Source organism: Chelonia mydas, chromosome 9 (genome assembly GCF_015237465.2).
Source record: "Chelonia mydas isolate rCheMyd1 chromosome 9, rCheMyd1.pri.v2, whole genome shotgun sequence".
Taxonomy (NCBI): Eukaryota; Metazoa; Chordata; order Testudines; family Cheloniidae; genus Chelonia; species Chelonia mydas.
In genome coordinates, this window is record NC_057855.1 from 53,560,994 (window position 1) to 53,577,081 (window position 16,088).

A 16,088-nucleotide genomic window follows, 5' to 3' on the forward strand; every position below is an offset into this window, starting at 1 on the left:
GTCAGTGAAGCCCCGCCCCCTAATCAGGGCTCAGCTTCTCTCCCAGCACAAAGCCCCTACAAGCCTCTACACATACAAATACTACCAATACAAAACCAAGCACACACAAATACCTTCTCCTCCAACAGAACTCCCACTCAAACTCCCCTGTTTACAGCTCTGTTTGCTAGCTCCTGTGCCGCTGCAGCTGTCTGTGCCGCTGCCTGACTGGCTGCTACCTTAACTAGGACCCCTAGTCAGTGAAGCCCCGCCCCCTAATCAGGGCTCAGCTTCTCTCCCAGCACAAAGCCCCTACAAGCCTCTACACATACAAATACTACCAATACAAAACCAAGCACACACAAATACCTTCTCCTCCAACAGAACTCCCACTCAAACTCCCCTGTTTACAGCTCTGTTTGCTAGCTCCTGTGCCGCTGCAGCTGTCTGTGCCGCTGCCTGACTGGCTGCTACCTTAACTAGGACCCCTAGTCAGTGAAGCCCCGCCCCCTAATCAGGGCTCAGCTTCTCTCCCAGCACAAAGCCCCTACAAGCCTCTACACATACAAATACTACCAATACAAAACCAAGCACACACAAATACCTTCTCCTCCAACAGAACTCCCACTCAAACTCCCCTGTTTACAGCTCTGTTTGCTAGCTCCTGTGCCGCTGCAGCTGTCTGTGCCGCTGCCTGACTGGCTGCTACCTTAACTAGGACCCCTAGTCAGTGAAGCCCCGCCCCCTAATCAGGGCTCAGCTTCTCTCCCAGCACAAAGCCCCTACAAGCCTCTACACATACAAATACTACCAATACAAAACCAAGCACACACAAATACCTTCTCCTCCAACAGAACTCCCACTCAAACTCCCCTGTTTACAGCTCTGTTTGCTAGCTCCTGTGCCGCTGCAGCTGTCTGTGCCGCTGCCTGACTGGCTGCTACCTTAACTAGGACCCCTAGTCAGTGAAGCCCCGCCCCCTAATCAGGGCTCAGCTTCTCTCCCAGCACAAAGCCCCTACAAGCCTCTACACATACAAATACTACCAATACAAAACCAAGCACACACAAATACCTTCTCCTCCAACAGAACTCCCACTCAAACTCCACTGAGACTTACCTTGGTCTCAGTGATTTCTGTCTAAAATATAAATAGCAACAAGTTTTTTCCAAGTACTTGTTTCCCCTGTATGAATAGCATCTCCTAGCTCCGGCACCAGCGCAGCTCAGACACACATGGAACTGGAGCGGTACATGTTCCACTCAGAGAATGGCCCACCTTCCCACACCAGAGAGAGAGGAAAGAAAAGATGTGCACAAGGAGGAAAGGTAAACCAGAGCTGAACAGCTGATGTGACACCTTGTCCCAGAGCACCACCTGGCCATGTGGGGCTCTAGCTCATCAGTACTGCTGGGCTTCCTTCAATAGGGCCGGATCCCCAGAGATGCTGAACCAATGGGAACTGCAGATGCTGAGCACCTCACAGGATCAGGTCCATAAATAACATGAGGCACATCAAAATCCTTTTACAATCACTTTGTATGTCAATAGCTTCTTTAAACAGAAGATGTCAAAGCATTTTCCAGCTGATGAATTCAGCCCCCTGGAAGGTAGGCAAGTATTAGTATCCCCTTTGTACAAAAAGGTAAATTGAGGTACAAGTGGGTAAGTAACTTTTCCAAAGTGTCATAGACTCAGTGGCAAAGGCAGGAATAGAACCCAGGAGTCCTGACTCTCTGTTCCCTCTTCCAGAGATGGAGGGGAAAGGCACAGACTGGTCCCTCCTCTTATGGACCCTGATCCAGCAAATCAATTAAGAATGGGAGTAGTCCCATTGACCTCAATAAGACTGGTCACAAGCTTAAGTGCTTTGCTGGATCAGCACCATGCCTCCTTAGGATTGAACCAATCCCCTCAGATCACGGTGCTTATTCTGCCCACTTTTATAATAAAAAGCAAGTGCTCTGGGCCCCATTTCTTTCCCCTTTCCCTCTTTCATTCCCAGGCCAGTGGTTTGAATAGAAGCATGCATCTTGCATCATGACCTGCATCAAAGATGCCAAACAACCTTTCACCATCTCAGTGGCTAGTCCCGTTCACAGCAGCTTCTCAGTGCACAGGCTCCGGCTTGTGCAGAGCATGACTGCCTACCTCCTCATAGGGCAGCCACTGTGACCACACCTGCCATCTGCCCTCATCTATCTACTTGGTCCCAACACCAGGACATGGTCCTATCTCATCTTCAAAACCATTAGTGGGCATGGCCCTGCTACATCAGTGACTGCATCTCCATTCACCATCTTTTGGTACAATCCAATTTGCAAAATCAAGGACAAAGTACATGAGAGCTAGAAATAAAGTGCTCAGTCTTCAGTTGTGGGTGATCTCCTCTAGGCACAATCGAGGTGGGAGGGCAGGGAACAAAGGTGGCTCTAAGCCATCTTTATGGGTCCCCACCACTAGGGCCAAATAGGTTCTTTTCTATCCCCGAGAATGATGTAGAGCAGTCTCAGGCCTGTTCTAAATTGTGCCAGCTGCAGCAGCTTCTTTGGTGTTGACCTGGCAGATATTCGACTGGGGCCACGCTAAGAGCCAATTATTTTGGAATGTCAGTAAATCTCAGACAAACACTCCACCAGGGAAATCTGAGCAGCATTACAGAAATAAAGTCTGAAGAAAGAGAAAATGTGCTGGGGTGGTAAGAGATTTCTCAACCACAAAACCCAGAACACCATCAGTTTTCATAGTTCATGGGTGCTTCTCCCAACAGGGTCAGTTTTGACTTCAAAAGTGCCTATTTCAATCTCCCTGGCAAACAAGACTTAAGGTCAGAAGCACCCTTATAGATTCTTCTTATTCTGCAGACTTGCACGAGATCTAGTCACCAGTCTACCTACCTACCTGTCTTATCCATCTAATAGTTTTATTAGAGTGCCCATCTAAGTACTTCCTAGGCAAGTTAGATTTGCAAGGAAAATTCTGGTGGAAGGGAATTATCTTCTTCAGCCCCTTCCCTACTCTCTTTCCCACCCCAAAGTCACTACTTACTGGTTACAGAGGGAAAGATTTATGGAAGAGAAGAGTCTTGCAATAAACATGAATGTGATGAGGCCCTGGATTAGTCTAATCTCAGGAAGTTCATTTCACAGACAAATCTCTGGATCAAGAATGCTTTAGGCCAGATCCTGGCTCCCACTATGGTCCCTGTATGGCTCCAGCACAGCTAAGTGGCTTCAGAACCAACTTAGTGAGCTGAGAACATCCTAATGTAGGGGACGAGTACCATGCCACTCTTCACACCGCTCCCTGACCAGGAAATGTGGCCTGTGGGGAATGCGTAGGTGCTTAGATACTATGGTGATGAGCACTTAATAGCCAGTGTGAGTTACAATAACGCCCAGATAAACATGATCATTTCCACCCTCTGTACCTCAGAACCCTGGAATCCCCATATTCACCCCCGTCATATAGTTATGATATATTTCATACAAAGCATGCCATGAAAGATATCATATGAAAAGTCATGATCTGCTGAAATTTATTGTTCTGTCCAAATATGTATATCATTAGTGTGTGCGAATTTATGAGATTTTGCTGAATGGCTATTACTGAAATATCTTATAAGTTTGAGAGTCTCTAATGCTAGTTCTCCAGTGACAATGACAAAGGAAGTGACCAACATTCAGGTGGGTGTTGAATAATCGTCACCAGACATTGACCAGCAAGAGAATAGTAAACAAGGGATTTACAATACAATGACAGTTGCGCAAGCACCACACAATGGGGACTGTTCAACTCTATGACTCAGTTGCACAAGACCACACCAGGATTGTTCAACCCTGTGACTCAGCAAGGCCAACCAGGCATGCCTGGACTAGTGTCTTCCAGGCACATGGACTGAGGATATAAAACAAGGGACAGTAGCATCATGCTTCTGCCTTTCTCCTCCCGCACCTGTGCTGGAATCAACAAGAACACTGGGAAGACAAAGATTTCAACTGAGGAGACTGGTCCCAGGCTTGAGAGAGAAGCCTGTGTGTTTAGTGTGGTGAGAAAACTGCCTGATCTAAATACTATCTAGTGTAACAAGATTTAAGATTTAGACTGTGGTCTGATCTTTTATGTCTACCAGTTATAATCATTTAAAATCTATCTCTCTGTAGTTAATAAATCTGTTTTATATTTTACCTAAAACTGTGTTTTGGTTGAAGCGCTTGGGAAATCTCAACTCAGTTTACAAATGGTGAGGGGGGCAGACTGGGTAATAAACTTACACTGGTCAGGCTTCTGACACGGGCAAAATGGTACAGCTCTGGGGTGCAAGGCTGGGGAACTGGGGGGAACTGGCTGGTGCATTTCTCTGTGTGATTCATGAGTGGCTTTGGGAGCATTCATGCAATCTAGCTTGGTGTGGGGATCCACATGCTGTTGTGCTGAGTAATAATAGCACCCGGAGGGGTTTGCTCCTTTTCACTAGCATGGTATTGTGAGAGACAACCCAAGCTGGAGAGTTAAGGGGACACAGTTCCAGGTTGCACCCCGGGGTTCCCATCCCACACCCACACTAACTCTTTGGATAAATGAGGATTTAGCCAACACTTCCTTGCACTTACAATTTTTATCTTTTGTTTTAATATAGAAGTTGCCAAATAAAAAATTACAGAAGAAAAATGTTAATAAAAATAAAGTGAATATAATTTATTCTTGTATCTTGCATTCAATATTTTACATTATTCCCAACCTGTTTTTTTTAAATGGCCTCTTCTTTAATTGGGATAGCTACTTAAACACAATTAATGACATCACAGTGGATAGCCTAGAAATGTTCAACTGTATTGTTCTACACATCTTATCAAACAAATCTAATCATCACTTGTATGTGTTTGTAAGTCAAGAACAGCTGCCAATTCCATTCAGTTGTCATGTGCTTGTTTCTACGGAGACCAAAATGTAAATATGATAGATGTGTTCTCTCACTGCTGTTATTCTTGCTGTGGATATGGGTTCCAGTTTCAAATCTCTTTGACCTTCTTTTTTTAAGGGGTGAAAATTTGAAACAATCACAGATTGAAATTTGACATATTAAGTCATATCCAAGGGAAAAACATTTCTGGGTTTGTTTCTTTTAATAAAGCCTCACCCTCAAAAAACATTAATTAAAGTGTGCACTTCAAAGTTTAATCATTAAGGTGATGGGGACTTTTTTTTACATTATACAGCTCAAAATGAGTTGATTAAAAAAGTAAAGTTTAGCAAGGGGGTCATCTATGCAGTTTAACCTTGATCATTAATTTACAAAGACTACCAAAGGATTTTAAATGGGGTAGATATTTAACCCTGAAAAACTGGTTGAGCAATAACCACACTGCAATAAATATAATGAGGATTTTCACTCTCACACTTAACCTGCACATTCTATTTTGCACATAATACGTATACAATATTCTCATTTACTCAAATGAGAATTAATTAGTCCTTATGCAAACCAACCCCCCTTCTGCTAATCAGCATTCAGGTGACTATATAAATGTAAAACAGTTTTTGTATAACAGAAAACCATACATCTCCTGGATACTATGGTGATGAATAAATGTATAATGTCTGAGGGTGACAGTGGGGAGGGAAAAGCAACTGTAGATCCTCGCACTCTGATTGGCTAAGACTGTTCAATTTTAACATAAATTCAAGTAAATTGTCATGAATGGGAATTTATGTTTCCAATTAGGAGAAAATAGATCCCTGTAGGCCTTAACGCAGAACTGCAGCTTCATTGGTTTATATTAATAGTGTATACATATGCATATTTGCTTTATATTTCACAGGACTTATATACCCTGAACTCCTTTCCTTAGGCACCAGTGAAGCATCCTCTAGCAAACAGATTTCAGAGTAGCAGCCATGTTAGTCTGTATTCGCAAAAAGAAAAGGAGTACTTGTGGCACCTTAGAGACTAACCAATTTATTTGAGAAGTGAGCTGTAGCTCACGAAAGCTTATGCTCAAATAAATTGGTTAGTCTCTAAGGTGCCACAAGTACCCAAACAGAGATAGATCTCGCCTGCCTCTCACTCTCTGGCATCCAATGAGTCCACTTTGCAGCTGCCTCATTGGTTTTTCTTAATATTTGTCCTTTCCTCATCATGATCCTCACCTTTCCCTTCTGAATTTCTCTCCCATTTACTCATTTTCAGTGTCTTAAACTCCATTCTCATTACTCCAATCACTAATTCTCCTGCCTTCTGACTCCATGTTGAACCCTGTGCTCCCTGAGTTAAACTTCAAGTGCCTCCATTGTGCTTCCCAGCAGAAGGCCCTACCCCTGCTCAGAGCAAAGGGAGAACATGCACCAGGAAGTGGCACACTCAAAATGCAGCAATGAGAACATCAGAGAGCCAGTATCCTGGTCACTCCCTCCAAAGCACCCCTGCTCACTCTGCTCTCGGCCCCTCACAGGGATCACAGAGTTACTACTCTGCCGGCACTCTGTGAGCCAACAGCCTACTCCTTTCCCCACAGAGATCAGTATGGGCTGGACACTCTGTACTGGTTTTTCACCATTTGAAGCAGCTTGTGCTTGAAAGTAAGGAAGATGACAGCAAAGGCAACTAGCAGGGTCAGGCAGGCAGGGAGAGTAAGCACCAGGTACAGCAAAGCCATATTCACTGTCATCCACCTGCAGCTCTGGAGCACAGACTCAGGCAGTCTCACTGTATTAATAATGTTAGAGGAGTAGTTGCAGGTGACCTGCCCCCTGTCCACAACACGCACTGTCCTGAGACTGTGAAGGAAGTCCCACCACTCCAGTTTGCAGCAGTCAAATGGGTTCTGGCTGAGGTAGAGCACACTCAGACTCCTCCCAAGTTGCATCTGCATTGAGTGCTGTGGAAGAGAGGGAAGATGGTTTCTCCGGAGATCCAGGGAATGCAGTTTCAGACCACTCAAGGACTCCGGAAAGCTGGTCAGGGAGTTTCCTGAGAGGTCCAAACTTACCAAGTTCTGAAAGCCAGAGAAGTCAATGTCTTCCATGGTGGAAGAGAGGCCAGTGTTCCTGAGAGATAAAACCTGCAGCATTAGTGCAATATCTTGTAGAGGTTGCAGGCCCCTAGCCAGTGCTCTCTGATTGTTAGACAGATCTAAGTGTGTTAGTGGTGTCCCACTGAAAGCATTGCTCGCCACCATTTCCAGGCCACACCCAGCCAAGTAAAGTTTCCTAAGGGATGTTACATTCCTTAAGTCTATGCAGATGGGATACTCAGCCCCATCTGCATTAGCTTGCTGGGGACAGAGGTCTATGTGGTTGTGACTGAGGTCAACTGTAGTGATCTCTGTGTGGGTGAAAATGTTAGGCGGCACCCTCTGCAACCTATTGGCACTCAGATTAAACGATCTAAGGTTTGGCAGGGTGCCTTCAGAACCTAGGTCCACCTGCAGTTCTGAGAGCTGATTCTGGCTGAGATCAAGGTCCATGAGCATGCCCAGTGGTTGTCTCTCCTGGATGTGAAGGGTCTCTAAGCAATTCTGGTTGAGCTTCAGGTGGGAGAGGGAAGTCATCCTTCCCAGGAAGCCATCAGGGAGGTACCAGAACTGGTTTTGGCTCATATCCAGAAAGCTCAAGGAAGAGAGATTGCTCAGGCTGACCTCTTCCCAGAGATTGAGGGTAGTGACATTAGTGGTATTGCCCTCTATGAGAAGGAACTGCACTGTGATATCCATGAGGGATGTAGCATTGGGAAGTTTGCGATAAAAGCTCATCTCATTGTCCCTCAGCAGCAGGGAGCGCAGTTTGCTCTGTCTTGGTAGTAGCGGGAAGAACAGGAGCCGGTTGTGGGAGAGATCTAGCGTCTCCAGCTCAAAGACAGCATCACCCTCTATGGCCAGGAACCACTCGATTATGTTGTTGCTGGCATTAAGTGTCTTGAGCTGGGTCAGACCAAACTCCACGATGCAGGGAATGTAGTTGTAGGCCAGATTAAGCATCTGCAGGCCCTGCAGGCCTTCAAAGGTGCCCCCCTCGATCTCATAGATGTAGTTCTTCTCCAGGTTCAGCTCCTGCAGCTGGCTCAGGCTTTCAAAGACAGAGGAGTCCAAGCGCATTATGATGTTTCTGGCCATTGACAAGGACTCCAAGGAGGACAGGTTGCGGAGCATGGTAGCCACCATGTCCTCAGTGAGATGATTCCCAGACAGGTCCAGTTTCCTCAAGGCTGGTAAGGAGCGAAGAGCAGCTGCCGTCACAGAGTAGTTTGTAAAGAGGGTGTTGTCTGCCAAGGAAAGATTTTTGAGGTCTCTGCTGCCAAGGAAGGCCCCAGGTTCAATGAGTTCCAGTCTGTTTCCACACAGGCTCAGTGTCTCCAGGTTTTGGTATTGCAGCAGAGAGGTATTCTTTAGGGTCCGTATAGTGTTGTGATCCAGGGAAAGCACCTCTATGTCAGCTGGGAGGTCTGCTGGGACTGTGCCTTGCCATCTCCCATTGCAATCCACAGCTCTGTGCACCTGAAACAAGAAATACAAATATATCTATATCTATATATAAACAACACTGGAAATAGTGAAACTGGGAGCAAAGGCTTAGAGTTCAGATAGGAGAGGGTGCACAACATCTGATTCTTTATTTTCTGCCATCATCCTGACCTCTCCGCCTCTTCCAGAAGACAAACATCAGATGGTTGCAGCAGTAATTTTTGCCTGAATCACTGATATGGTGAGGCCTGTGGGCTGCTGGGGGAAGACGGTAACTGCCCCTCAAAAGACATACAAGATCAGATTGGCCTACTCTGAAGTTACAGCCAGGGTCTGCTTTCCAGCTCACCGACTATGTTCCCTATATCCCTTTACGACTCCCTTCTGGGATGCACTGGAAAGCAGAGCCTGCCTATGGGAGTAAACCAGGGCAGGACATGACCCTGCTCCAACATTCTCCCTGCCCGCCTACCCTGTTGGAATAGCACCAGCCACTCCTGGAGGCTGAGTTGCTGACTTGCACCCTGCATGGCTCCACGGGCAGGAGCAGCATGGAGCAGAGCCCTGGTAGAGCAGACCTGCTGTTAGAACTCCCACTCAGAGGATGTGGATCAAGAGATTGCATTGCGGGGGGGGAGGCAGTATCCTTGAGCAGATGAAAAAGAGGATCACAGAGTACAGAGCAAATGAGGGACCATGAAGAAAGAAAGGGGACTCCCCACCAAGGAGTGGGAAAGAGCCAATCAAGAAGAAAGAGGGATTTGGAATGATGCAGAGAAGGGGATTCGGGGATGCAGGAAGAGGAGGAGAAATTAAGGGTGCAAAGCACCAGAGGAGAGGAAGGTTGATCTTGCGATTAAGACGCTGGACTGGGACTCAGATTCTGGGTTCAGCTCCATGTTCTGCCCCAGAGTCCCTGTGTGACCTTGGGTGAGACACAATCTCTCTATGCTTTCCTCAACACCTCATTTGTAAAACATGAACAGCAGCATTTCCTCTCCTGTCTTCTCTACTTAGAATGTAAAATCTTTGGGGAAGGGGCTGTCTCTTACTTTGTGTATGCACAGGATCTAGCACAATGATGTCCTGGTCTCATCTGGGACCTCTAGGCACTAATGTAGTACAAACAAAAAGAGGAGAAAACAGGACAAGAAGAGGAAAGAACCAAAAAGAAACTGGAGAAAATCCACCCTGCTCTAATCAGTGCCTCTTATCAGACAGAAGCTGGCTGCCTGAAGCAGAACCAGTTCTGTCAGCAGGAAACAGCACAGAAGGACTGAAATCACCTAGACTGGCCTAAAGGAGGAAGGCTAAGAAATGGCAAAAATAATGCAGGGGAAGCGTTGCATTTGGTTTGTTATCACATGCCAGGTCAGATCCTCTGAAGGACTCAGTACCCACAATAAGGACCAGATTTTCAAGCTCAGTTCTATTTACCTAAGTAAGTGGTCAGATTTTCTGCAGAGCTCTGCACATTGGTCAGTATGTTGGGTGCAGCTGAGTTCTTTTACAGATGGCCTCAGCTGTGGATGTTGAGCACTTGAAAATCTATCCCTTAGCGTGTAAGCTCCTGGGGCATCTTCCTCCGCTTGCCGTATAGCTTCAAGCATACTTCACTGATCAGCAAATAAGCATCATTTCCAGACAGGGAGCTGCAGCTGCTCAGCACCTCTGAAAATCAGGCCCAAGATACCAGAAGTTACCCAAAAACTGAGGCACCTAGAAATCAGTGGCCACTTTTGAGAGTACACACAGTATTTCCAAACTCCCGCCGCCCCTCCTATTTGTGAATCACAATCTCTAGCCTATGCAGCTTCTTCATTTGGCATCACTCACCTCATTTCTATATTTTTATTAGTTTCAAAGAAAAGGGAATAAATGCTGTTCCTATGGCAATATTTACATTACAATGCCCTATTTCACTTTATCAATCAACTGCACGAGACGCCCTGCTTCATTCACTGTGCACCAAATAAGCCTCTTGCCTCATATTCAAAAATGGCAAACCAGGTTTTGCTCACATTTAAGAAAACCCAACAACTTTGGGCTGAGATCAAGTCTGGAAAACTGCAGCCTCATGGTGAAAGTCATAGGCTAGAATGAAAACAATGGAACAGAGCCTACACTGAGCAGTCACTGCCAGTGCTTCTAGAGTACATACTCAGAGTATACACCTGCTTTTCCGAAGGCAGTGTGCAGTGAGAAGTGAACAATTAACAAGTTCACGGGTTTGCATAAGAGGACTCACTAGTTTGCAGGTCCTGTGATACGTTGCCAGGGCCATTCCAGTCTTGTTTCCCCATCCTGCTACTATAAAGACTAAACTCAGGAAGAGACTGAGAAACACTGACTCCATCTCAACAGCAACAGTCCTGCAAAGAGAGAAACCAAAGATAAGACACATTTGAAAGATCTGCTCTGCTTTTTTCTCTTCATTCATGATTATTTTTTGGCACACCAAAGGATTTCCCAGGAAACATAAGACGAGACAGTCTCTGCCTCCCAAACTTTCTTACACGGAACAGGGATTTTAGATCCTTTGTCAGCCCAAGATCAGACTTGGGCTCTAAACATTTTCTCGGCAGCACTTTCCTCACACTGTGGTGTTGGATCCACTGCCCCCACCAGGCCTAGCTATACCGTGTGGGACTGATGCCCCACTGGAGCACTCTTTGCACCATGCCATAGGGATGACACTGGAGATGTGGGTGGAGCAATTGGGCATCATGACAGGTTTCAGATTAGCAGCCGTGTTAGTCTGTATTCACAAAAAGAAAAGGAGTACTTTTGGCACCTTAGAGACTAACAAATTTATTTGAGCATAAGCTTTCATGAGCTACAGCTCACCTTACGAAAGCTTATGCTCAAATAAATTTGTTAGTCTCTAAGGTGCCACAAGTACTCCTTTTCTTATTGGGCATCAGTGGCTCTCAGTTGACTTAACAGTTCCTAGAGGGCTATTACAAAAAGCATAACATGCCTCTGGGCGGCAAACTCTGCCCCAGGCTCCAGGTAGGGAGTGAAGCCACTTGTGTCCCCCCTTCCCCAGTGTGCCCAGTGCAGTTCCAGTGGAGTTTGAGTCCTATACAGGAAAATCTGCACTGGAGGCATCTTCTGGTCCCAACTTTATTAATTACTCTGAGGTTTATTGCAACAAGATGGTCTCTGTTGCACAGTTCAACCCCTGGTGTAAGAACAGAGCAGGTTAATTTTGTGGTTCAGTAGTCCAATATCTAAGCCACTCAGGAGGCTCTCTAATGCTAATAGAGAGGTAACCTCACACCCATTTACACTGAGAGACAGTGTGGCCCAGTGGCTAGGGCAATCTACTGGGACTCAGGGCCTGTGACCTGGGCAAGACATTTTACCTCTCTGTGACTCTGTTTCCTTTCCCACCCTTTGTCTATCACACCTATTAACGTGATAATCAACAGTATTTAGGCACCTAACTCCCACTGAAATCAACTGAAGTAAGGAGCCTAAATGCCTTTGAGGATCTGAGGCTGAACTCTTTGGATCAGGGACAGTTTCTCACTGTGTGTCTGTGCAGCATTAAGCACAATGGGACCCTGATCTCAGCTGGAGCAGTTGGCACTGGTGTAATACACAGAACACAAATTCATACAGAGTTTGAATAGAGGAGTAGACAAAGTGTGTAGAAATATGCTACGTTTTGATGCTAGGATGTGAAAATCCTTTTTAAAGGAACATTAGCATCTAATTGAATAGCTATTTGCCCACATTGATTAACTGACATGTTTCATAAAGAAGTTTCCCTCTATATTATAAGTTTCAAAATCCCACGCGTCAAATGTTCTCTTTATGTGTCTTACTAGCAAAGAAGGGGCTTGATTTTTAGCCATGCTGAGGATGCACAACTCCAACAGAAACCAAGCCCTGAACTCTCCTGAAGATCCAGTCCTTAATTAAGGTTCCAGTGATGGAGATCAATGGAACTTGCTGCTTTTCAATCAAGTGAAATCAGATAATAATGGCAATTCATGGCATCAGAGTTTATAACATTTGCATGCAGGAGAATGATAAACCTAAGGCAAACATGCCGGGAGACCTTGATTATACTACTAGATCAGAGGTGGGCAAACTATGGCCTGCGGGCCACATCCGGCCTGCGGGACTGTCCTGCCTGGTTCTTGAACTCCTGGCCTGGGAGGCTACTCCCTGGCCCCTCCCCTGCTGTCCCCCCTCCCCTGCAGCTTTAGCTCGCTGTGCTGCCCGCGCTCTGGCCCTCCGCTCCTGCCAGGCAGTGCAGTGGCGGGGCTGCTCCGGCCGGGCAGTGGGGCTGCGAGCTCCTGCTGCTCTGAGCAGCATGGCAAGAGAGCGGTTGGATAGGCATGGGAGTCCTGGGGGGCCTGATAGGGGTCGGGGCAGTCAGGGGACCGGGGGCAGGGGGGGTTGGATAGGGGGTGGGGTCCCGGGGGGCAGTTAGGGGCAGGGGGTCCCAGGAGGGGGCGGTCAGGGGATGAGCAGGGGGGGTTGCACGGGTCAGGGGTTCTGAGGGGAGCAGTCAGGGGGCGGGAAGTGGGAGAGGGCAGATAGGGGGTGGGGGCCAGGCTGTTTGGGGAGGCACAGACTTTCCTACCCGGCCCTCCATACAGTTTTGCAACCTCGATGTAGCCCTCAGGCCAAAAAGTTTGCCCACGCCTGGGCTAGATCTAAAGTCTTGGACACACCTGGGGCAATTTTCAGATTTTTTTATTTTTGTTTTTACCACCAGCCAAACCACCACTAAATTACATATTCAAAGAGATCGCTTACTGCGTCCCCCTGGGGGTTCCCCCCTCTTTTTTCTGTATTTCCTCTGGGACAGATCCTCAGCTGGTGTAGCTCAGTATAGCTCCACTGAAGCCATTTGCAGCAATTGAGGATCTGGCCCTCCATGCCTTGAGCGGTGCCAAGATACCACCGGAACAGATGCAGTACTGAAACCTAAAACAGACCAACCTTGATGTATCTTTATTTCAGCCTTTTCCAGCGTCCTTGTTTTCTTCACACTGATTTTTCTATCATATTTCACCTTTATTAAACGTTTCAATGCATGTTAACCTCAAACTCTTTCCCTTTTCAGGAGGTTCTCTCTTTTCTGACCCAGCCTCTCTCCCACAGCTGACTTGTTTGTTCTCTCCCAAGCTCTGTCTGCCCACCATTAACTGTCTTCCCTCCAGTGACAGCCCCCCCTCCCTCCATCTTTCTCCCAGCTTGCCCTGTTGGGATGCGGGCCAAAGTGTGGCTTTTGCAGCATCCTCCAAACACAGGTGGTGAGCGTTCCAAAGGGAGACCATGAGAGACAGCGAACTTGAGGGCATTGCCTTCCCGACGCTGGCACAGCCCTAATCACCACAGAGCGGGGAGGGGAGGACACTGCACTAGAGAAGGAGTTTTCTGCATGCATGAAGCACTTCGAGGCATACAATGCTTGGTAACGCTCCACACTCCCAGTGCTCAGATGTACACACACAGAGTAAACCATGGGTGCCGTGGCTGTCATAACGATCGACCATCCACCTGGGAGTTTCTCTCCATTGCCCTCCTCTGCACCCATCCCTGAACTTTATCTTGGACAGGGTGAAGTGCAGAGCCCAGGTTTGGGGGTTACTCACCGCTCGGGGCAGCATGCACAGATCGCGGGCACTCATGCTGCACACAGCCGCCCTCCTGCTCTCTCTCGCAGCTGCTTCACAAAAGGCAATGTTAGCTGCAGCCTTTTTTTTTTCTTCCTCTCACTTAGCATCAGGTTAATTTAGATCTTGCGGAAGGAACTAACGGAAACTGCAGTCACATGGATTGCAGAGTTAGCTGCAAGCCACTCTGCTTACTGATATCAGCACTTACTCAAGGGTCATGCACATGCAAGTCAATTAAAAACAAGAAGGAACCAGGAGCAAGGGGGAGGGGAAGGGAAGGGAGGGAAGGGGAGGAACTAGCCCAGGTCCAGGCTATGTAACCATTAGCTGAACTCAAGTTAATTGCTCTGGGACCTCTTCTGGGGACAGACTGTATGAGTGGTCTGCTCTGGTCTGTATGAGTGGTCTACTATGACATTTGTAACAGGGCTTCTCTGTTTGGACAAGGGAGCAAAGACATCACAGTTTCAGTCTGATCAGACAAACTGGAGCCCATTTGAAAGCTCTCCCACTACAAGAACCTGCAGGCTATATACAGAATGACACACAACAGTCCCATATTCTGCAGTGCTCAGAGGTTACCCCCTCTCCCTGATTCCAGTGTAACCTTCCTCTTAATGTTGTGATGACCATCATTCTGGCTGAGGAATATTCTCTGCAGAGCCAATAAATACCGCTCCTCAGGCAGGCTAACTCCATTATCAAACTATGGGGAACAAGGGACCCAATCCAACTCCCACTGAAGTCAAAGGGAATCTTTTTCCATTCATTCCAACAGGATATGAACCAGGCCTCTGATAGTCCTAGCCCTTGAGCTTGGGAACAAAAGACCAGGACCTGGAATCAAATCTGGATCTCCTGCATGGTCGTGTCACACCAGGTCAATGGGCCAGCTCAGAGCCTCATTTAAAGAGTTCTAAAAGCAAGTCTTAGGAATTCTGTTATAAAGAAGATTCCATGTACTCTGTAGCAAGCTGGACCAAAATTCTGCCCCCAAGGACCCAGGTTTCTATAGCATTGAGCATGGCAGCTGGAAATTCTGGGGCAGCTTCATTTAAATATTAAAAATGGAAATTTTTATGGAATTCAGTACAAAAATACTAATACCAAGAGTGCAGCATCCCCCATGTTACTTTCTTTGATATTAAATTCTATTTATTTTAAGCCATCCTCACATTTTAAATTTTCAGTGTTCTACAGAGCTTTGTATTAACTTTTGCCATGCAATGAAACATTATTGTCATTGGGAGTGATGGGGGATTGGGCCACACCATAAAGAAAATTGGAGTTTTTGGCAGAGGAGGCAGTTTGGGATTGTGAGATAAGCACATTAGTTGTGTGCTTTCTGCAAAAACAATCAGTACAGAAAAAATTAACAGTGCTCACATTACGTTGGCATCATTAGGTTTCAGAGCCAACACTAGTGTGGTAATGGGAAAGTTTGCAACACTCTCAAAGTTAGCTTCAGGCTGGCTGCAGAATCAGGAAGACAGCACTGCAGTGGCTACAGCCAGCTCATCTTTTTAAGGCTCTCTGCAACAGTTAGGGTTAGAAACAATTTTTTAAAAATAAAAAAGGAGATTCTGGAGCAGAATTCTGCAGCAAGGGGTGTAATGTATGTTGTCATAGAGTGGGGGAGGGATAGCTCAGTGGTTTGAACATTGCCCTGCTAAACTCAGGGTTGTGAGTTCAATCCTTGAGGGGGCCATTTAGGGATCTGGGGCAAAAATTGGGGATTGGTCCTGCTTTGACAGAGGGGTTGGACTAGATGATCTCCTGAGGTCCCTTCCAACCCTGTTATTCTATAAATATATGCAACGTGGTGGTGGTAAAGGCCATTTTCAATTCATTCCTCACATAGCATAAATGGAAGACTTATTAACTACACTCTCTGCAATGGATTTTTAATCAATCAAGTAGTTCTACACTGCAGTGAGGCACAAAGCAAATCTCTAGCAGTTTAGGACATAAGAAAGCAGAGAAAGAAAATGAGCCTTACTGCTCCCTT

The 16,088-nt window shown here is 46.5% G+C and overlaps 1 protein-coding gene across 1 annotated transcript; it reads right to left on the bottom strand.

Annotated features, from left to right (window-relative positions):
* Positions 1-4,652: 4,652 nt before the first annotated feature.
* NRROS (negative regulator of reactive oxygen species) lies at positions 4,653-14,439 on the bottom strand. The gene is made up of 3 exons (XM_007067385.4): positions 14,057-14,439; positions 10,687-10,810; positions 4,653-8,471 (listed from the first exon to the last, which is right to left on the bottom strand). Exons 2-3 carry the CDS (start codon positions 10,792-10,794, stop codon positions 6,498-6,500), a joined length of 2,082 nt encoding a protein of 693 aa, XP_007067447.1. The 5' UTR covers positions 10,795-10,810; positions 14,057-14,439; the 3' UTR covers positions 4,653-6,497.
* Between the last annotated feature and the right edge of the window lie 1,649 nt (positions 14,440-16,088).

Excerpts from the sequence above, each read along its gene's own strand:
- NRROS (XM_007067385.4), bottom strand. The coding sequence starts at position 10,794 with ATGGAGTCAGTGTTTCTCAGTCTCTTCCTGAGTTTAGTCTTTATAGTA. Across the intron at positions 8,472-10,686 it reads ATCACAGGACCTGCAAACTA|GTGCACAGAGCTGTGGATTG; the intron begins GTGAGTCCTCTT and ends TTCTTGTTTCAG.